Source organism: Poecilia latipinna, unplaced genomic scaffold, assembly GCF_001443285.1.
Source record: "Poecilia latipinna isolate Pla-1442-1.1 unplaced genomic scaffold, P_latipinna-1.0 Scaffold662, whole genome shotgun sequence".
In the NCBI taxonomy this organism is placed as follows: domain Eukaryota; kingdom Metazoa; phylum Chordata; class Actinopteri; order Cyprinodontiformes; family Poeciliidae; genus Poecilia; species Poecilia latipinna.
The window spans coordinates 163,421-186,512 of NW_015113278.1; the positions used below are offsets into that span (position 1 = coordinate 163,421).

A 23,092-nucleotide genomic window follows, 5' to 3' on the forward strand; every position below is an offset into this window, starting at 1 on the left:
AAAAGTAGAAAGTACAGATACTTACTGTAAAAGTAGAAAGTACCCATTATTAAATCTACTTAAGTAAAGTATAGAAAAACAAAAATTGTACTGAAGTACAGTAACGAAGTACTTGTACTTCGTTACTTCCCACCACTGCTTTTACCCAAAGTGATATTTTTTAAAAAAGGAATCTCTTATTGCTGTAAACTTTATAAGAAGTGCAGCGAAATGCAGCGGCACCTGTCGCAAATTTAAAGGCTTTATAAGACTCCAAAGATGGCTCCTGGGCTTTTTTTTATTATTTTTCAGTAAATTTTAGACATGTAGGAACAAAAACTCAACAAGACATCTGTGTATTAAAAAGGCGAATACAGACAGCCATTTTTTTTTTAATTAAAACTTTAGAAATCTAAGTATTTAAGTAGCAGTTCATAATTGTCTATACAGAATGACTAGATCCAGACCAAGAGATGTGGAAAAATGTTTGTTTGACATCGTCCACAACATTAAAATAGTAGTCAAAACATTAATGTCTAAGTCGATGTATAATGATATAAACACAGGCCTAGCATACAGAACTAACATCATTCTCTACTGTAATTAATAATTTTAGTTATGTGTTGCATTTCCCCAGTCCAGCTGTTCCTGTTTTTCTTTCGGTCCGTCATCAATCAGACTGACTAAAAGGATTAAAACAACAAACAATTAACCTTTATTACAGAGAAGCGATTATTAAATTTACTAAATGGTTGTTTTTAGAAGATTCGGAGTAATCAAAGATTAAAATGTATCAAGTATGTTAGTTCATTTATTATGTGGTGTTTATTCTGAAAATGAATACAATTTATTGTACTTTAAACAAGTATAGAAATATTTAAATTGAAACTGTTTGCTCTTCAAACCTTTTAATTTAAAACCCTAACCCACATTTTATGACTGGGCTTTAATAAAATGATGTGCAAACGAGTATCAGAAACCAAAAAGAAGTCGATTTCAATAAAAAACAGTCCAATGGATGGAAAAATGTTTCAGCTGCTTCAACTTTGTGCATCAGAAAGTCTTGACAGCACAACCCTTCACCTCCGTCCTCACTGTCGTTGGATATGCATCAAACCTTTGTAAACACCTATAGGAAGAAAAGCAGCTAAAACTATTTCTATTTGAAAATATACATTTCCTTCCCTTCCTGTGAGAAATCACATTTTTGGTCGGTTTTGCTAGCCATACCTAGCCTTATTAATAATAGACACTTTTGAAATCACTCAGATGAAACCAACCCAACAAAATCAAGTAGAAAATAAGAGCTCAAAACTAACACATCACATACTGATCTGGATAAATGTAGGACCAGATCAAAAATAAAGTCATTAATACGTATTCATACGGTACAAAACCATTTTCAAAGCTTTTGAAAACCGCACTCAACATGGAGACAGAACCTAAAAAAAGAGAGATTGGGCAAATATTGCATCCGTGGTCGTGTTTCAAAGCAGAAAAACTCTGGTTTTAACGTCGAAATGAAGGTTTTGGAGTTGCCTAGTCAAAGTTTGGCCATAAACTGGACAGTGATTTTATGGATTTTAACGTCAAACAGTCCATTCATGCTTAAAAAAACCCTCCAATGTGGCTGAAATAAAATTTTCTGCAATGAAGAAAACTCAGTGTCTGACTGTAAAGTGCCTGATTGTAGTTTATGGAAGCATAACCACCTACAAATTAGCTCCTAGTACATAATTTAAATTCGCATATGGGTATCTGAACTGAAATTAATATTTTCGCTTTTATTGATGAAACTCTTTTGAACAGACATCAGTGAACCATACCAAGAAAAACCACAAACATTTACCACACCCTCTGATTTTTGCACCGTGACCGATCCTCCGGCTCTCTGTCAGTTGGTTTGACGTCGCTCTGTTTGTGTTGATAAAAGGTAAATGATGGGAACAAGCTATTTACAGAAGAAAAGACGTTACCAGCTTCATGACGGCACACAAACCTGAGCCACCTTTTCCTTTTCAGGATAACTTGTTGAGATTTTTCATTTATTTATTTATTTTTTTACAGTTTGTTCTTTAACTGTTTTCCTGCCTCGTGTTTCTCTGCGCCCTGGGACAGTGTAGCCCCTGCGAGTGTGTCTCTCTCCTGTTGTCGCTGCCTGGCCACACTAGCATGGACAACCCATCTTAAGTGTTGTTAAGATCCGTTTTAATTTATAACGGCAGCCACTATAAACATTTGAGGAAGCAGCACCATGGAGATGGAGCTCAAACAAAATCACAACGTGGGCCAGTGTTTAAAAGGTCTGCCTCGCAATGCAGCAGGCGCTTTGCACTGAGCACAAAGTGTGTGTGTGTGTGTGTGTGTGTGTGTTATTGTTTATGTGGCTGAGTGTGCTTGCTGTCAGAAAAGATCTTGATTGGCGGGTGCGCATTTGCAAAACGTGCGAGCGTTCATGCATATGTTTATTAATGGACTGTGTGGTCATATTCGTGTGTTTGTGTGCACAAACGCCTGACTGGTGGCTTTGCAGGCAGACCATAAGCGACAATCAAATGCTAACGAGGAAGCCTTAATTACGCAAGCCGCCTGTCAGTCTCCGGAGATTGTTTTCGTCTTGTGTTTCATCTCCCGCTCGAAAATGCTTCGCTTGCTTTCGGTATCGTTTCCTCTTTTTCTCTGCCAGTTGCTTTCTCAGTTCCTGTTATTGTAATGTACTTTTTTTTTAACCACACTGCTTCAGTTTATTTCTCTAAGATCCATTTGTTTGTGTCTCTTTTTCTTCTCACAGCTGAAATCAGTTTCAATCAACAGGTGTCTTCTTATGGACTTGGAGACTTCTCTTTTGGGAAATGTTTGTCCCTCGTAGACCACATCGCGTCTTTTTCTCAAACTTCTTTAATGCCTTGCAAAAGTATTCACACCCCCGAATCCATGTCACGTTTTGTAATGATGCCAGCCACAAACCGGAATGTATTTTATTGAGGAAAAGCAACCCAAAGCGGCTTATAATTGTTAAATGGATCAAAAACAATGAATGTTGTTCAAATGTGTAGTCAGTCATTGATTGACCTGATCCCCTTATTGAAACATGATGGTGGCAGCATCATGCTGTGTTGATGCTGTTGATGGAATGAAGCTAAGTACAGATAATATTAATGATACCTGAAGGAAACTTGCTAGACGACACACAAGACTTGCAGTTTCACCTAAACATACGATTGGAGATCAAACAGTCCATTTTCATTTACATGTTCATTTGTTAGAGTGGCTTAGTTAAAGTCCAGAGTTAAATTTAGTTGAGAATCAATGACAATATTGTAAAAATACACATTCCTAGATGTTCTCCATTCAACATTAGTAATCTTCATCTATTTTTTTAAAAGATGAGTGTGGAGTTTCTCTTTGCAGGTGAAGACAAACCACAAAAGACTTGCAACTGGAAATACAGAAAATCTAAATGCAAGCCACACTTTTCAGATTACTTGTAGAAACTTTGAAAATTATTAACCGTTTTCGTTCAGCTACGCAGTACTCTGTGCATACGATTTCAATAAAATACATTAAAATGTGTTTATTTTTGTTACAAAATGTGGAAAAGAAAAAGAAAAAATCAAGTGGTGTGAATGATTTTGCAATTCTTTGTACATTTTCTGTGGCCGAAGCCTTGAGCACAGAGATTTAGTGTCACTGTCACAACACTGGCTGAATACAATAAATGGTTATCAGTGAAGAAAAAAAATTCATTTGGTGCCGATACGCGTTTTCACATTAAAAGCACAGAAAAGAGCTATTGTAAGGCATAAAACACAGACATAAACCTGCCAAATGAAACCGTCCTCATTTTTGGATGTTATGATTTCATCCAGAAGTTCTTGCTTGACTCGGGTTTCTTCTCCTTCTCCTTTTACAAAAAACAGCTGCTAATGCTGCTTCACGCAAACAGAAACACACAGCGTAAATCTACTGCTAGATGCCGGCAGCCATGTTCACCCTGCAACTGTGTGTGTGTGTGTGTGTGTGTGTGTGTGTCTGCGTGCGTGTGTGTGTGGACCCTCTGCTCTCCTCTTGGCCCCAAGATTAAAGCAATGTCAGCGAGTGTGTGATGAGACCTCACAGACGATACTTTTTTTTTTTTTCCATTCTGGCTCTCCTTGTCTCGCTGTCTCTCGTCTGTCCAATCCATTATTCAACCTCCTCTTTCTGTCTCTTGTCCACTATTTTTTCCTCATTATCTCTCCCAGACTGATACTAACTCTTTGTGGTCATCGCTACCGCTCACCCCTCCTATTCCTGTCTGAATATATATTACCGTACTATATATGTTCTATCCCCTCTTCCTCTCTCTCTCTCTTTCTCTCTCTTTTCAGATGTCGTTTTTCAATCAATCATTTTACCCTCCTGCCTCGAGCTCGTAGGTCCTGTAAGGTCCGAGCTGTGTCTCGGAGTGAGCGTTATCGAGGGGAGTCGTGCGATTCTTTGAATTAATGGCAATATCTCGTTTTGTTGTTCTCGTTTCATCTCATGTCTGACTTTAAAAACACACAGAGAAAGGAGACAATAACCAATCTATCAATTTTGGCGAGTTTGTCGCTGTATTTAGCAACTTTTCAGACAAAAATTGTCACCAAAAACTGGTGATCGGCTAGACGACTACAAAAGCACGCCTAATAATTAACATTCATTACTAAACTGGCACATTATGTGTAAGCCTCCAGTTCAGATATCCTACACTAGAGGCGCCCAAGTCCAGTCCTTGAAGGCTACCAACCTGCAGCTTTTAGATGCGTGCCAAGCGACCTCAACCAAAAGATAAAAGTTTGCGTCTCCTGAAAGGCTTCGTGAAAACACAGAATGAAAACTAGAGGAAGATCTCAGAGGTCTTAACTCAGAAGGCATTAGTTATGACATAAATTATGTAGCTGACCTTCCTCTCTCTGACCAATCACCTAATTGACTGAAGCGAGTTAAGAAGAGTACAATGAGAGCGTTATGACAAGAAGCACTTTTGTTTTAACTAAGAGTTATAATAACTTAAAAGATGGAGGAAAAGATTACAGGTTTTTCAATCTTTTGCGAATGAAAAGGGTGGCTTGTATTTTTGTTTACTTACTTACTCTACTCTGCTGCACCCAAATAAAAAGGGGCCACTGAATTAGTAAGCAGACTCCACCTGTGTGTAATTTAAGCTCATTATAATTCCAGCGGTTTGTTGCAGCTGTATCTTCAGATTTGTGCAACGTGCCACAATATTTACTTCTTCCTAAAAGAAATGTAAAACATGTACCAATTTCTTATAATTCAGGTATGTGCACTGGTTTTTGTTGATAAATCAATTTAGATACAAGTGAAAAGCATTGTGGTTTTGACACAATAGAAAGCTTTTTCTAGGCGCTGTATGTTTTATGGACTTGGGCAGTAAACTTGATAAATCCTCTTCATGTTTTCGTTTCGTCCTCAGGGAGATGTTTGCCAGAGAGGAAATCAAAACAGCAACACTACACCCTAAATGGAAGCAGCAGAGATTAAAAGTTATTAAAATTATTAGCTTTTGTTCATCTGTGTGAGAACTAATCTTCAAAAGTAGGAGAACTAGAGAGCCACTTCTTCACACTGTAATGCACCACTTTGATGTTGTGCTTGGTTGTGGCTCAGAGGAGTTTGCAGCATGCACAGTTTTTTTTTTTTTGGATTGAATGGACATCAGCCAGAAAAAATATTTATTGTACTTGTGTTTACTGTTAGTAGATTTAAAAACACGTGATGAGCACTGTTCCTTATTCCACCAGAGAGAAAAAACAAAACAAAACCATAATCCAACTCTGCCTGTGCTCTTTTGCCCACTCTCATGTATTGTGCTATTAACTTACTTAAATGTGTTTTCCTTCGACATGTTTGCGGCTACGAGGTAAAACCCTAGAAGTGGCTGACGACACAAGGCGAAGTGACGCTGAACGTGATGCATGTTTACACAAAAAGTGTCTTCGCTTGGAGGCGGGAGGTGATGTAAGCCTTTTTCACGCAGTCCTGGAAAGTGTCTTTTTGCTTAGACACTGACAGACGCACGGAGACAGGCAGAGACGGACAAAGAGGCATTAAGTCAGACGGTGTTGACACTGGGCCTGAGGAGGAATGCAGCCCAGCTCCTACGTGGCGCGGTGTGACCCGGGTTGTGGTGCTGAACCCTTAATTGCGGCGGCAGATAGCGTTTAGCTGTGCTTGTTTTCTGCGTGGATCCCGTCACACCTGTCACTGTTGGCGTCTGGCAGCGCATACGCTGGCGGATTAGTGATCTGCACCACAGTCCAAAGCCGACACGTGAGGCTGTCTTTGGATAAATTAAGTGAGGTGACACAGAAGAAATGTTGGGGGTGTTCCTCCTTTAATTCCCTTTGTATCTTTTATAGCTTTAACTCCTATAAATGTTTTACTTTTTCTGTCACAAAAAAGCATGCACATCATAACATTTTTTTTTTTTACTGACCCTCCTTATTTATGTTTCAACCCTGTCCATATTTCAGTAGGAAAAAAAAAATCTTTTGACATTGTTTGTGGCAGTTTAGGTAATATACTGGGATAATCTCAGCAGCCATGACATCAACCGTCCCTAAAGGACAACAAATTTTGTGGTCTATATTCCTTTCATTCATTTTCCCTCTAGCTGAATCCAGTCCTTGAGAGCTATGCAAACTTTAGATGAATACCTGCTCTACCGCACCTGAATGAAACGCATGGCTCGTTACCGGGCTGCTGCAGAGTTAAACGACATAATGAAGATGGGATTTATCCATTTGATTCAGGGAATCATAGTGAAGTTGAAGGATGAAGGTCTTGAGGACTGGACTTGGCACCTCTGCTCTGGCTGTGTTTTCCTACCAAAAGTACTTCCAGGGTTCCAGTTCTTCTCGAAGTCTGGCTCTATAATGGTTTCAGCTGAGTGTCCCCTCGTTACAGCTCTGTAAATGTCTAATTCATGCTTGAACCAATATCAATTTTATTTAATCTTATAACAATACAGTATCTCAGTATTCCTGCAAATTGACACCCTTGACTCAGAGTCCACAAAAGTAGTCCTTTCCTCTTGACCCAGAACGCTCCAGTTTGCAGAACCAGAGTTAGCGGCAGATGAAACCTAGAAAACTGGTACTACCCAAGCACTAGCAGCAGTTCAGTACTGGAACCAGTTTTGGATAAAAAGCCCCCTGAGACGGTATTATCAGGAAGAGCCGAAGCCAGGATTCAACCCGCAACGCTCTTGCAAAGCTACAATGCCAACCGATGCATCACTCTGCGGCTATTTTCTGAACGTTTAGCTAAGTAACTGATGTTCTATTGATTCTACTCTTTTACCTCTGTTATTTGTCTGTCAATTGATTATTACTGAAAATTAAAAATAGGTTCTAGGATCGTCTGCCTTTCAGGCATCAGTTATTTATTTTTCCACAATGAAAGGCAATCTTTAAAGAAGTCCCTTGACAAAATTTGATAAGTGAGTCGCTTGTTAGCCTCTGAAATCGTTATTGCAACCTGTGTGAAATGTCTTGACCAAATATACTTTTAGAACTTGGCTAAATCTGCCAGAGTTGGTGTACTCGCCTACCTAAATTTCTATTGGATTTTTATGTCTTTATGCCTAAATAGTCTCACAGTCTCCCTTGACATGTGAAAGATGAAGCTGTCTTTATGTCACTACATAAAGTTTCTAAGCTAGTGATCAATTCCTCAAATATTGCATGTTTTTCCGTCACACTTCTGTCAGCGACGTAGTGACGAAGAAAATAATCTCTCAGCATTGCCTGCCTTTGATTGACTTTGTGGCATGCAGAATTTAATAAGCCAGGCAACTGAAAATCTTTGAACATCTCTAAAATAAATTTAAAAAAATCTGTGGGATGAAGATCACAACTCTGAGACTCTACATGCAACGCAAAGATGCATAAAAAACTGAAATGCTACAACAATTAACCAACAGCAACTACCTCACTTATGCAGCTGCTCAGTGTGCACTGAAGAAGATTTAAAGACGGAGTATGTCACTTTTATAAAAATGTATTTGTTAAAACCGTTACTATGTCCTGATGAGACAGATAGTCAAGATCACAGAAGAAAGTTTTGGTCGCTGTCAATTACTCGCGTGTACACACAGCTTAAACAAGTCCCTCTGCAGAGTTTGCACTGTCGTACAGCTGCTACGCAAAGCGGAGTCGGTCAAAGACATCACACATACTCCGTAGATGTGGACGACATGATGTTTTACAAAATCCACTCGATTTCTTGCACACACGGCAACGTGTAAACAATTTTTTGTGCTCTTTGAGAACCCTGTCAGTTTCTCCTCCACAACTGCTGACTACCAAGTTCGGTGGTGGCTTCTGCTCACTTTCTCACGCCTCTGGAACCTCAAAGTTGTGGGCCAATCCCATTAGCGAGTTCAGATGTCACCGCCACCACTTTCTTGTGTTTCGCTTCTCAATCCAGAAGAGCTGCCCCCGACTCTGCGTAATACATCACCTGAGGTCCCTGCTGCCAATGAAACCAGATCAGACGTGTCACAGAGTAATGATGATTGGCTTTAAATCCAGTCACAGGCTCAGTAGAGTGGGCTGGGGGTGTGTGGGGTGCACATGTGTTTTGGGGTCATGGGGTGGTGGTCATTTCAGTAAACCTGTGAAACGCTACATGACTGTTTCCTGATCTTCGACATCATTTGAGTGAAATCTGAGGTTCTTTGGTGTAAATCACGTAAGATATGGCAAACGCTTGTTCCCCCTCGATAATAAGAAGAGACTGACGGCTTTTGAGAAAATTTTCTGGCTGTTATTGTGAAGCTTTGTCTTCCGTATTATTCGTCATGAAACTACCAGGGTTTCAGAAACAGGACATCATAATGACAGTAAAACATGGAGGTGGTGCTTTGACTTTTACTTATTCGTGGAATCAAATGTTTTGCTCTCTGAGAAAATCCTGAAGATGAATGTCTATTCATCAGTTCAGGATCTTAAGATCTAAAACACGTGTTATGCAATGTGAAGCAAACTGTTCAAAATCCAAAATAAATATGTTTGAGAGCTCTACACACAGTGTGAACTTTTAATCGTAAATCACCTCCCGGTAGCCTCAAACGTCAGCAAAACCTGTTATAAGGTTTACGTGGCAATTGCTTTTCACATTTTGTGTTTACTCCAGGTATCTTTTCCCTGGTAGTAAAATTTGTTTGATGACCCGAAACATTTAACACATGAAAACAAAAGAAATATTTGAAGTTTTCCAGCTCAGTAATTAACTGATGTAAATAAAGTGAATAAAACCTTCTTTCCGACACTCGCATACTTCATTAAAACCTTGAGCTAAACAAAATGTGCGACGCAGACGCTCTTGTGGTGTAGTCTTTTTATTTTCTTTTTATATCCCTGTTATAAATCCAACTGGATCCAGACTTGCAGCTAAAGCTCACTCAATGCAACATGAGCTGTAAGAAGTCTGAGCTGCAATTAGAGAACATCTTACAAGCTCCTTTACAAGTTGTGTAAAGAAGCTGTCGGTGCTGCAAATAAAAATGTTTGTAGGCTAATTGGTAGGCTACAGGTAACTGTAGCACAGCTAAATGTCAGCGCAGCTGAATCTCCCAGTCTGTGTTGTGTTTTTCTCTGACTGCAGCCCCAAACCTGAGAATATAACATACCCCGTACGCCGCAAACTGGGCTGCAAATAAGAGACCTTTTTTTTTTTTTCCTTTTTTCCTGTTGATGAACCCAAAAAGCGCACCTCATTATCAGCTCATTGGGGTTTTCATTACGGTCATTATTCCAGCTTTGTGGGCAACTGATGTAAATAATGTGGATAGGGCCACTTTTTTTTTTTCTGCAGCCACATAAATTATCAAACTTTATGAGAACAATTTCACACTGAATCATCCTGAAGTTGTAAAATACGCACACGTCTGAATCTTGCTAGTCAAACCGTCGCCAATTACGAAGAAATTACCGTGAATCAACAATCCTGCTAGATAACACACAAAGTCTGAAACTTGCGCGAGCAGCCTCCAATGAAACCGTTCTCACGTCACAAATTTATGCTCCCTCTGCGGTTACGTTTTAATTTCACTCCATTTACTACTTAAATATGTGGTCATTCGGCACATTTTTCTTCAGCCTCCAGCCAGCCGTGCACCCTGTTTTTGCATAATTACTCCTCAGAGCAACCAGACACCACCAGCTTTAAGTGCAAAAGAGAAAAGGAAAATAACAGCGGCTTGCTTTCGCATGCATCAAAATGGGCTGTTTTTGAATTTACGCTCAACACAAAACACTACATCTACGTGGGATGCTGCATAATTAGGATTCATAAAACATTTTTTGGTAACACTTTATTTGAAGGGGGCTGAATAAGACTGTCATGACACCATCATAAACATGACATAACACCTGTCATGAACATGAATAAGCCTTCATGAATATTTATGACTGTTATCATAAAGCATCATTCGGTAAATTATGACACTTTTAATACAAAGTTGACATTATTCAAAATGTATTTGTTATGACAACTTGACATTAACCAAGAAATCATTACTGATATAAATTTGTTATAAAATAATTACTGATTTCACTTTAAAAATGAGGTAACTTTATGTTATTAAAGGTAAAGTTTAAACAATAATGATTGCATTTTTTTATTTGCTTAATTTCCCCAGAGATTAATCAAATCTGTTGAAAGTAAAGACAGGCCCTTGCACCCCACCTTATGTAATCTTTATTCGCAGATTATAAATTACACAAAGACATGACCAAGAAAGTTAGTTTCTGCTGATTCTAACTCAAGAATCTCTATTCTGCCTGTCCAATCTGATTTGTTTGTCCCATTAACTAGAACTGTAAAGACTGTGTAAACATTTCCTCTTTATACTCAAGATGCACACCTATAAGCTGAGTTATTTATGTAGATTCCTGCTTTGGGTTGTGTATCAGATGATCACAAACATGCATAAAACTGATTCAGAAATGCAAGTGGTTTTGTAGAAGACAAATTCCTTTCCACAGGAATGCAAGTCTAAATTAGAATTACAAACATTTTCTGCATCTTAAGTCTTAAGTTTTTTTTTCTTTTTTTTAGCACTACATTAAATAGCTGACGTATTTCACTCTGATTTGTGCCCGTAGTTCTCAGCATCAGACTATTTTTCCTGTTTGCCTAATACGTCAGCATTCTGGATACACTTGTGAGGATATTTTTTGCATTCCAGTAAGAAATGATACTAGTCTGCCATGTTTTGACACATGAGAACCACAGCCAAGGTCACAATTTCCACTTGAAGAAACAATGGTCTCTGGGAATGCATTACACGGTTTGTGAGAAGCCAGGTGTGTCCTCCCTTTATATCACAAGCAGCTTTCCAAAGACCCTGACAGTGAAGTTGTAACCATAACTGAACAGACAGCTGGAGCTTAGCAGTAAAACTATTTGGATTGATTGCTGCAATACCATGCGAGTACAGGTTAATGTCCCTGCTTGTATATGGGAAAGAGTGTGCTGAACAATGTGTTGTCCCAAATAGATCTTAAGGGAAAAAACAAAAACAAAACATTTGTGAAAATGTGGTTTTGAGACTTAAGAATTTGGTTAAGTGTAATGTTTAACGAGAGGGGTTAATTAAACAAGTGACCGTCAGAGCTCACTCTGTTCTTCGGCGATAGTGTTTGGGATTGTGGTTTGGAAACAATTTTTAGAGAAACGGTTAAAACACTGAAAATGTCACTTGGATTTTTGGGATTATTTCTGCTTCATTAAACCTCATGCTTCAGGGAACAGACACTAAAATGTTGCTTTTTTGGGATGGCGCATAAAACCGGGAAAAAGCATTTAACATTTAACTGTGCAGCTCTATTTAAAATAATATCTTTTACTATTATCTATCTCACAACAGCGCCTCGCATAAACACTCACACCCTTTGAACTGTTTGACATTTTGTAACATCACAGCGTAAAAAAACTCTGCTCATTTCCTTTGTGATAGACCAACATCCTGCCAGTCACTTACAGTGGTGCCTCCACAAAATGTAAATTTTTCCAAGCAGTTTTTACGGAGTGGCCATCGGGGGGCGCCACTGGTCATGTTCTCCTTCCATCGAGATTTTAATTTTTGTCCATGATTCCTTTTTATTCAGCTCGATTCGTCTTCCCATAACATCTGACCATCTCCGCAGTTCATGCGAAAGAAAAGACTCCCCACACCATGCCACGTTTTCTGAATTACCTTTGTTGTAGAAAAAGTTGTTTCTTTTAATAATTCAACGAATTGCGGCAGGGTTTCCCCCAGTGTATTGCAAGCCTGGCGGGCCACCAGGCTTTATTTGTGCCCGCACCAGGCTAAGCATTGCTTTTTAAAATGTTTGCATTTTTTAAGACTTTATAATTGGTGTTCAGGTATTAATCTTCCAATCTTTTAGTAACACATGATTATCAAGTGATATTTTCAAATTTTCTGGCAACTTTAAACATTTTTTTAACTCAAAAACAAGACATGAGTGACTTCCCCTAGTGCACAACCACCGGGCCTGGCAAGTTTTCTGGGGGAAACCCATGTTAAAAGCTCGGGGTGTTGTTTTTAAATCCAACTCTTTGTTTGTTAAACGTAGTTGACGGATGTTCTCTTAAGCCTCCGAGGCTTTCACTGAACAGCTGGGTTCATACTGAGCTTAAGCAGCACAGAAGGAGACTGTGACTAATTTGGTATCTACTGAAAGCAACTGGCTGGACTGGGTTTTATTTAGTGGTAAAAAGAAGAAAAGGGGCTAATTTATACACACGTATACCTAATTGTCAGATTTTGTTTAGGGATGCATGATATTATTGGCATGGTATTGGTATCGAACTGATATTAGCTGTAAAATTTAATATCAGACCTCAGACAAAATAAGTCACCGATATAAAAGGCATAGTTTTTACATGACAAACCAGCGACAATGATGCCTGCACTACATTTGAACTGTTTGAGTGTCGTCATTGTCTTAGATAGAGAAAATGTCATCAATACATTTGACGTTAAATATGAAAGTTTCAGCCTCCTTTTTAGCATTTGTCTTTGCTAAATTGACAAGGATAATGCTGTATTTTAACTCCACAGTAGAGAAAGCAATATCAGTAAGTAGGGATAGCAAAAAAAAATATCGGTATCGGTTACCGGACAAATGAGTTTTAGTGAATTAGCATATCGGATATCGACCAAAAATCCAGCATCGTGTATCTCTAGATTTATTTTTAGTCATGAAAATCTTTTAAAACCCTGTGTAACTTTATTTTCGCTTCACAAAGATTGTATTCCTTTGTGCTGATCCAGGTAAAACACACTGAGGACTGTGGTTGCTAAGTGACAAAACGAAAAGGTTCAAGGGGTTTGGATACTTTTGCATGTATAGTGTTGTTAGTTTAAGGGCTCTAGAACCAGAGGTGAGGATCTCCAGCAGGAAAATGTGTCGCTCTATTTGGCAGTGCGTTATAAAAGCGTCATCTCTGGTCGGTGAGGTGTCGGCGCCAGCAAGCAGTGGCTGCGTTTGATCCCTCAGCTGAGCAGTTTGCCAAGGCCGTCGCATGTAAAACAACTAATCTGTGCTGAAGTGTCCAGGAGTGGACGCAAACAGCTCGGCTGGCTGGTTCTCCCGTGACCTCCAAAGACGTGAATAATTGATCTGACCGCGTTACATTCTGAAGGTCACGGCCTTCAAAGCAAAACAAACAGGTTTCTCTTCTTCTGTTCAACACTTTCATGTCAGGTAACCACACAAAAACACACACACAAAAACACACACACACACACACACACAAAAACACACACACACACACACTGTGGAGCATGTATCATCACTATAGCCCATGAATTGCTCAGTCAGCATTTTTTTTTCTTTTTTCCGTTCAGAAATTGCACATTTCATCTCTTATTTGTTTGCGTGTGCGTGTGTATTTTTTTAGTTGTTGCCTTAAAAAAGTTTGCTGTCCCAGAAAGAGGAGTGGGGGGGCAGGGGGGGGCTGCAGCATGGCCCGTTCTAAGCTGTGCTTGCGCTTGTACTCTGCAGCCTACCTGAGCACATTTCGTCTGCAGTCACTATTTAAAGAGACTGAAATGCTATTAATATCTTTCTACTGTTTCCACCTTTCTCTGCTTTTTTCCCCCCCTCTCCCTTCTCGTCCCCTGCTGACGACAGTTGCCCTCCTCTTTTTCACTCACTGCTTTTCCACTCCCCCCCCATCCTTTGGGTAGAAAATGCTGTTGTTCTCGTACTTATTGCTCGTTCCTCAACCCAGCTGTTATAAAATTTGGAGAGCTGCGTGTAACTGTATACCCGAAGTGCTGGCTTTGACATTGTTACTGATATATCCGACATAGAGCCCCCTATAAATAAATATTATGTTCTGCTTGATGTGTCTAAGTGCGTATGTACATCTGTGTCTGCACTGCGACTCACAAATGTATTCAAACATCAACGCGTTTTGTTGGGATTGGATGAGTTGGACCAACACAAAACAACATTTTTGTAAAGTGAAAACGACAGTGATTCGTGGCTTTAAAATAGAAAATGAAGATCAGAGGTTTATTTTTGGATTTTCATTTGCAATGAAAAGTACTAGAAAGCATTGTAACCTTTTCCTTCCCTTTAACAGTTATTGACTACTTTGTGTATCACATTAAATCACAGGTTGTAACTTGACATGTAACGTAAAGTAGAAAGGAAATGATGCTTTTTGACGTGCCACATGGTTTCTAGAGGATGCCCTTGTGGCAGATGTGTCCTCTGGGACTGAACTTTATGGTTTCTTGTGTTTCCACTGGCCCAGATTGCGGGTCAGGACCTTTTCCACACTTCTTCTTTCATTTTGAGATGTTGCTTCTTTCGCCTCCGGTTTGTCCTCCTGCTCAGCCTTCATCAGTGTCCTCTCCTCTCCCTCCAGCTGCTGTTTTGTACGTAACTGATAGCCGTTTTGCCGAGGTGATTGAATCAAGGCTGCATTTTCTCACAATCCACCACGTCTGCTTCTCTTTGCTCCACTTGCTGGCACACAGCAGCGAGTGCTAACATACACAAACACACACACACAGCTGCACACATTGTCATACGTGTTTATTAGAGCTTTGGCTTGTCAGTATCCTGGGAGGCCATGCTAAGTAACATGAGAGCTCAGTTTTTGCTTGTATATGGTTACAGGAGAACAGCAGTAAGAGCACCTTGCCCTGTGTCCATTAAAAGCAGCCCGGTTGCCATGTAGGCTGTATTTGTTGTCTGCCTCTGCAGCCGTCCGTCGCCCCTCGGGAGTTTTACGTCCCTGAATTCAAAGTGCGCACACTTTAAACACATGTGCAGCGGCTTGTGGAGTGTAACGGCATTCAGTTTGCGTTTCAGCGCAGAGTTATGTTGTGCTTTTTTCTTTTCAGTCCTTCCCTCTCTTACCTGTTTCCCTGGGTTTGCATTTTTTTTTTTTTCTGGATTCTCTGCGGTGTCCGTGAGACAAATTACTCCTGGCTAGATTTTTGCAGAAAATCAGAGATTGTCTTTATAAAGCAGAACATGCATTATTCTCTTTTGGTAGTTCTGGGGCAATTACTAATATAGACAGCCTTTCAGAGAACCACCTGAGTGGCTCGGTGTTATTAGTTATTTCCTCCATGGCATTTTGGCAATCCTTTTGGAGCCCACTGCATGGCAAAAATGCTCATTTTATTAATATTATGTTTAGTAAATCTTTCCTTTTCTATTCTTTCCATATTAGTTGTAGTAAATGAGGTCTTCGTGGGTTCCTAGACAGTTTTAAAAGTGAAGAATTTATAGAAAAAGGAAAATGGAGGTTGTTTTCCTTCTTCCACTTTCTAAAAGTCAAAAGTTTAACTATACTGAATAAATGCAGTTATTCATAATTTCACATGCTTTTGTCTTTGACTTGTCAAATCAATCCTGATTTTATTTTTTTTTACCCATCACCCATTATTAGAAAATCCAAAATGACCCGTTTCAATACATGTCAGACAATTATTTTGAGGAAATTCACAAACTATATTTTATAAGACCAGTCGATAATTATACCAGAGTGTCTTTTATGGAGGGTTCAAGTTTAAAACTTTCTCTTCAAATGCTCAGAGTGATATAAAAAAGTGCAAAAAAAATTTTTTATTTTGAATTTGAGTCTGGAGGAGAGTAGAATTTTGTAACAACAAGCATTTAGGAGCTCAGGATAAAATGGTTCACGTATTCCTCCTGAACATTTTTGGCAAAGTGTTTTTGGTTTGGCACGCGTGTTTATTGAACTAATAAACCGTTCTTTTAAATCTGTACACATGTGGGACGTTTACGTGCGAAGCTGAAGCATGCATATGTGCAACTTTAAAAGGTGGAACCAAAACTAGAGCAGTAAAAAAAAAAATCTGCATTTTTGGGAACATTGCAGTTAATTATTCAGCCATGGTGACGAGGAGGAGGACGGGGACGACCGCACCAAAGACTAACTGCACAGTTTTTCAACATCAATACCGTGAATTTAGTCGCTCGTTTGAAACGACATCATTCTACATCATTCTGAGAAAAACAGGCTAAACTGCCTGTAGCGTTCACCTGGTACCGCCCTAGTGCCACCGTCTCAAACAGGTGTCCTGCTGTGCTGCATTCAAGTGCGACTCACTGGATTCTTTAGATATCAAAACGACGGTCACTGTTTTAAAAAATTGAAAACGGTGAAGGACAAAACCTTGCAGCGAGGTTCATCTTCTCGTCAAAGCTTGCTGTATTTGTTCTGACATACTTTTAAAATGAATAATTTTTTTTTAACTATATATATATATATATATATATATATATATATATATATATATATATATATATATATATATATATATATATATATATATATATATAGTGAGATGTTGTTGGGTCTAGATAAAGTCAAAGCCGTGCAGACTTCCCTCTCTGCTGTTCTGGTGGAACTGATCCTTTGGTCCTAATTGACGTTTCCTTGAAAGAGAGGGATTGATGGTGGACAGCCATCCTGGCTGGTGGATAGGAAATGTTCTCTCAGCAGAAATATGACTCCCTCTTCATATGCATCACTCATGGATTTGGTGTCTCATCTATCTCTTTTTCTTAGTGTTTATTTATTTATTTCTATGCACTATCTTTGCTTACATGAAGCAGGCTTGTGATGGGGTTAGGTTTAAAAGATGACCCATTCCTGCTCCCTCTCAGCCTCTGACTCACAAGGCAAATACTAATGATAAAGTTACCACAAAGTTCTCGCTTTTCAAACTTAACATTAACTTTTCACTTAAACAGCTGACAGAAAATCGGCTCTGCATCATGATCACATGTTGACACACAAGTCCTCTGCCGTGTGACTTTGTGAATTAATGTACCAAGTCTGCTTTCAGCTTTAGTGAATTGGGTGATTTAGTGGATGCATCCTTAAACTTAAGGTTACGATGCTCACAATTCACTTAAAGTAATTATATTGACATCAAATCACCCAGTTCCTGATGTATTCAGGCTGAATGCAAACGTAGCTTGAAGAAAAGGAGGGGCAGACCGACTTCACTGGTAAATCACCGACTTGTATCCTTCAAATTAAGGTCGAGACACTTCTCACTAAAATCTACAAAATGATTTACTTGTATTCAGATGTCAGCTGTGTACATTTTTAGAGAGATAAACCAAATTTGCCTCATCGTCTTTCCCTGAATGAAGATCTGAATGCACTGAGGCTGTCCCGTTTGAAATAAGATTTAAGTGTTTTGTTACCCCACACACCGTAAACTGGATATATTAAGATGATTAGTTTGTATTATTGTTTGCAAAGTCCTCTATTCCTTTTTATTGGCCTGCATTTTGATGTCGTAATTATTAGTATGTTTTATTTTCATTGCTACGATAGCAGGACGTACTTGTCCAAAAATGGCGGAGATATCTCCACATCAGATTCTTTAAATCTTCGTGCCTTAATCAATGATTAAAAAAAGCGATTAGCCACACTCTAGGCACCACATGCAAAGCATCCTGGGAAAAAAGAAGCCATCTTTCTAGGTGCTCAGAGGCTCTGCTGGTGTGTCGCTGAAGGTGACTCTGCCTTTTCTATAAATGTCTCCCGTCTTCATGCATCTTATTGACTGTGGAAGAGCCTTGTAGGCTGTAAAAATTAAAATCTTTCACATGTATATATTTCCTGGAAACTTCAAATATGAAAAACGTTGGGTACACAGATTCCTTTTAGGAAATCCATCACTGCATTTTGAAACTTTTGCTAAAAAGAGAAATCAGGTTATCTCTTCATGTTTTTAACACTGGGAATCCTTCGTCTGTATTTTATAAAACCAACACTGTGCTGCACTTTGTTTCCTGTCATGAAGAAGGGGCCAATAAAAGACGAAACCATTTGAGATGCTGCTCTACCTAATCTCCTCGTCGTGGACGTGCATACCAGTGGTGGAAACTAACGAAGTACAAGTACTTCCTTACTGTACTTAAGTACATTTTTTGAGTACGTTCTCCACCACTGGTGCATACGCTGCGCTTTGAGTTAATTGAGGGGAAAAAAGTCAGACGGTTTAGTCAGCATGTTACTCAGCTGATGAATGACCAAAATGCATTGTTTGTACAGCGTCATCAAAGTTGTTGTTTTGTTTCTTTTTTTTTTGTTTTTTTCCTAACTATTCCGTTTATGAAGCATAAACTTTGTGCTCTGTGCCACACCGAGAAAGCATACAGTGGTAATTTGGGGTGTCTGTGTTTTCACAGTCGGTGTCTGGTGTCTTCCTGGCTGTCTAAGGTCCACTTTGTCTTTCTATTTGTGGCGTCTCACCAGCTGCAAACTGTGGTTATGCAGGCAGACGGCACAAGAGCCCGAGAAGCTGCTTACTGAGTCCTCCTCCTCCCCGTTTGTGTTGACAAAGTGGCGGCTCTGAGGAAGACGTGGAAAACACAGACTCACAGATTTTCACTTGAAGCCTCCAAGTTATTCACTGTTAGATTCATCAGGATGGTTTTGTTTCCCTACGTAGACATAGTTGAGATCGATCCATTTAAAAAAGTGTAAGAATTTATTCTTTCACATTTTTTTAAATTTATTAGGAGTTGTTTTGTTATTATTAGATTTCTGATAAATAACTTCCCTAAAGGGTGAGAGTAGAAAAAGCAAACCTGGATTTATCAGAAATGACCCATTTATTAAAAATAAATGAAAATCAATAACCTTCCTGTTTAAATTAAATGAAAAAAAAAAAATTAAAAGTGTGCATCATCAAATCTTGGTTTATTCTTTCTCTTTACAGATATGACAGATGCATTGATTTTTCTCTCAGCATATTTCTCTTTAAGATTTTTTCAAGTATAATCACTTTCCTTATGAGAACTGATTAGCCTTATATGGGAGTTTATGTCATTTTTAGCTTTATTCTATCTCATAATGTTATTTTCTCGTCAAATACTAGAATGTTTGATTTGTTCATGTGTGTTTGAGGAATCCTTGAATCTTCATTTTTTCCTTAACAGAATATATTTTTTTCTTTTCACAAACCTAACATAACTTGTTCCTAAATATTGTTCCTCAACAGTCATGTTTTGCTGAATGAAATAATTGCCAGGCTTCCTACATCTGAAATAACTCATAAAAAATGAGTTGTTTATACCAGTGTGAGAGCAGCTTAAACACAAGGCACAGTTATTCACTATTTATGTGGTTTTATTTCGGTGCGGCGCTGAAGCTGGAGTGGGATTGTAATTTTTGCTCAAACTGAAGTTGTCGCCTCCTTAAAAAAACCCGACTATTTCACACCAGTCACACTTTTTAAAGGTATATTTTGAGATGCAACAACAATATGTCTTAACTAAACGGTACATGAACTGAAATATTGTCAAAAGCCTTTTGGCTTGTTGCTCTAATTCGGTTTTCTGAGTTCATCAGCAGGAATTCATGCAGTCTACTTTTCTGTCACGATGATGAATATTATTAGCCACATCTGTTCAGTCTCTGACCACCAGATAGTGGCAAAATGTGACCTTTAATAAGGACGGAAAATGTATTAATCACCAAGAAACTTTGCTGCACTTTCAATAAATGTTGTCACAATGTTTTGCTTCTGTATCGTTCTCTATAACTACATTTTGTGTTTGTGTAAAGTTATGGAGCAATAATTTATTTAACTCATTAGTGTTATGTCCTGTGTGTTTTTGTGACACTTTTTCCTATATACATGAACATAATACATTATTGGACAACTATGAGAGTCCATTCATTCAATATAGGATTCAATCATAACCATAGACACAGCAAATGCTTTTGTCAAACTTCCTGGAAATGCAAAATAATGTCCAAGTTTCCACCTAAAGCCTAATATCATTTAGAGGGAACAAAATTTATCTTTTTACAACCGGTGCACTCCAATGAAATAATTGGTAATCTGCCGCTGAAAACCTTCAAAATTTCTTTCGTATGCGTTCATATCTCATAAAGTTTTGCTAATATCTGTTAGCACGCTCTCTCTCTGTCTCTTTTTTATTATTTTGGATAAAAATTACAGGACATTTAATAGGTTTGACAGTGCGAAATTGTTTTACTGACACAGAAAGTGAAGCCTACGCATTTCAGTAAGTTTTATTCAGCTCATTTGACCTGAGAGCTCCGTCATACGTGTTCAAACGTGTAGCTTATGCCTGATTATAAATCAAAGTGTTGCTTAAAAAAAAAAGTTGGTAACTTAATTAGCAAAATATGTGTGTTTCAGTTTCCTGCTGGTGTTCAGCTGCTTGGTGTTGTCCGTGTTTTCGACCATTCCTGAGTACCAAAAGATGGCCAACCAAGGCCTCTTCATCCTGGTAAGACCTCCTCTTCATCTCTCTGACACATATAAGTGACATTTAGCAGGCATTTTCAGTCTCCTTTATAGATATTTGTACATTTGTATTTGTGTAGTTTTACTTCATCACGGAGGTAGTTGTATAAGCAGCTGAGCGGATTCAGGTGATGTTGACTTTGCAGGAAATCACAGACATGATGCTCTAGTCCTAAAAGCCGTCCCTTAATCACCTCTCTTCTTCTGTGCTTTAGCTGCTTTAGTGAAAACTAATGGATGCTCACTTTTCCTTCCAAACCTGACTCATCCACCTTCTCCTGCCTTTCTCATCATTTATGTGTCAACGCTCCCGACTTTCACACTCGTTTAGTTTACGCTGTCCGTCAGCGGACTTTACTTACACTATCGCCGTCGTTTATTGACATTTTGGTCCTGTGGAGTCCAGAAATCTGCACCATTAAATGAAAACAAACAAAGCTGTGGCTTAGTTTGTTTTCCTGTTTTATAAATAATCTTGAAATCTTGCAGTTCGATGTTTGAAGTGACAATGATAATGACACAACAGTGCTCTTCTCTGAACTACTGACATGTCTCTGAAATTCAAGCAAAACTTTTGTGTTTATTTGCAGACAATGATGCAGTGGGTTTAACATAAGTTCAAATAATGTAAATAAAACAAGCTCATATTCATTTAGAAACAGCAACACTAATGTTTTAACTCAGGAAGAGTTCAGAAATCAATATTTGGTGGAATAACCATGTGGTTTTCTATGGCCTCGTCTTCCCCACTCTTCTATTGTGATGATTGTTTTCTGGGATTTATATTTATTATTTTATAGTTTTTTTTTTAAATGCTGTGATATAAACGAAGCTCTCCAGTTGAAAGGTTGGCAATCCCGTCCTCAGCTCTGCTTCATGCTCAACTGTTCTTGAGTAAAATGCTGGACCTACAGTTGCCATAAATACTCTGACTGGTCTGCGACGTCAGAACAAAAAGCATTGAGGATGCAAATATAGAAAAAGCTGTGTGAATCGGTCAACTTGTAACGCTCTGTGCATGCAAATACCTGGAGCAAGTTTGTGATGAATGGATCAAAATGCGACGGATGTGTTTGTGTGTGATTTGCAGGAGTTTGTAATGATCGTGGTGTTTGGCTTGGAGTACTTCATCAGGATCTGGGCAGCTGGCTGCTGCTGCAGATACCGGGGATGGCAGGGACGCCTGAGATTTGCCAGGAAGCCCTTCTGTGTCATAGGTCAGAGTCTGTGTGTGAACAGTCAAATCAAACCCAGCAGTTCTGTGTTCTCCTGTGGACAAGATTTGTAAACATCTGTCCCGTAACGACCTTTTCCTATCTCTTTCTGTTGCTGTTTTGTTCGAACGCCTTTGCTGTAGATTTCATCGTGTTTATCGCATCGCTGGCGGTGATCGCCGCGGGGACGCAGGGCAACATCTTCGCCACGTCAGCCCTGCGCAGCATGCGCTTCCTGCAGATCCTGCGCATGGTTCGCATGGACCGACGGGGAGGCACCTGGAAACTACTTGGCTCCGTGGTTTATGCTCACAGCAAGGTGGAAATGACAAACGGCTACACTTGTTCTGCCAAACAAACCTGACTGCTCAAATTTATATTTGAGGAATATGAAGTTTGGTCCCAGCTTGCCTCTACTTGGGTGGCACGATGAGCGTTGTACGTGACGGTTACTGTTTGGACGAACGGGTTATTAACAGGCGATGTGAAAGGAAACATGCTAAGGCTAATTAATTAACGCTTCCCGCCTTGACACATGCGTCTGAGCTGCTCGCTTTGTGAGGGGCTTCTTTTGCTGACAGGAGTGATGCACATCCTGCTGTCAGCATTATGTAGTGAGCTACAGTGATGATGGTGAATTGATGTAAAAGCTCTCCCAACGTAACCAAGTCAAAGTGCAAGCCAAATGCAGTTATGAGGCAAAGCTTAGCCAATAATGACAGTAGTGATATGGTAACGACAGCAGGGATCAGGATGCTAAAAAAGCTGTTGACTAATGTGATCGATGTCCATTCTCTGCCTGACAGGAGCTGATTACAGCCTGGTACATCGGTTTCCTGGTGCTCATCTTCGCCTCCTTCCTCGTCTACCTGGCTGAGAAAGACATCAACTCAGATTTTGGCACCTATGCAGACTCCCTCTGGTGGGGGACTGTGAGTACTGCACAACCCCCCCCCACCCCCCCCCGGCTGCACAGGCTCCTCGCTCTTAGCGAGTGGTGACTGTACATTTTTACGGTGGCAAAGCTTTCAAGAGCATTTAA

General features: G+C 39.3%; 1 protein-coding gene across 4 annotated transcripts in view; it reads left to right on the forward strand.

The window, feature by feature from the left end:
* The window catches only part of kcnq4 (potassium voltage-gated channel subfamily Q member 4), a 69,629-nt gene that overhangs the window by 18,319 nt on the left and 28,218 nt on the right, over positions 1-23,092 (forward strand). For all 4 annotated transcript variants that reach the window (XM_015044095.1, XM_015044096.1, XM_015044097.1 and 1 more), the window contains exons 2-5: positions 20,729-20,819; positions 21,927-22,053; positions 22,194-22,369; positions 22,857-22,982. In XM_015044095.1, the coding sequence (XP_014899581.1) occupies positions 20,729-20,819; positions 21,927-22,053; positions 22,194-22,369; positions 22,857-22,982 (520 nt within the window). The remainder of the gene's footprint in view (positions 1-20,728; positions 20,820-21,926; positions 22,054-22,193; positions 22,370-22,856; positions 22,983-23,092) is intronic.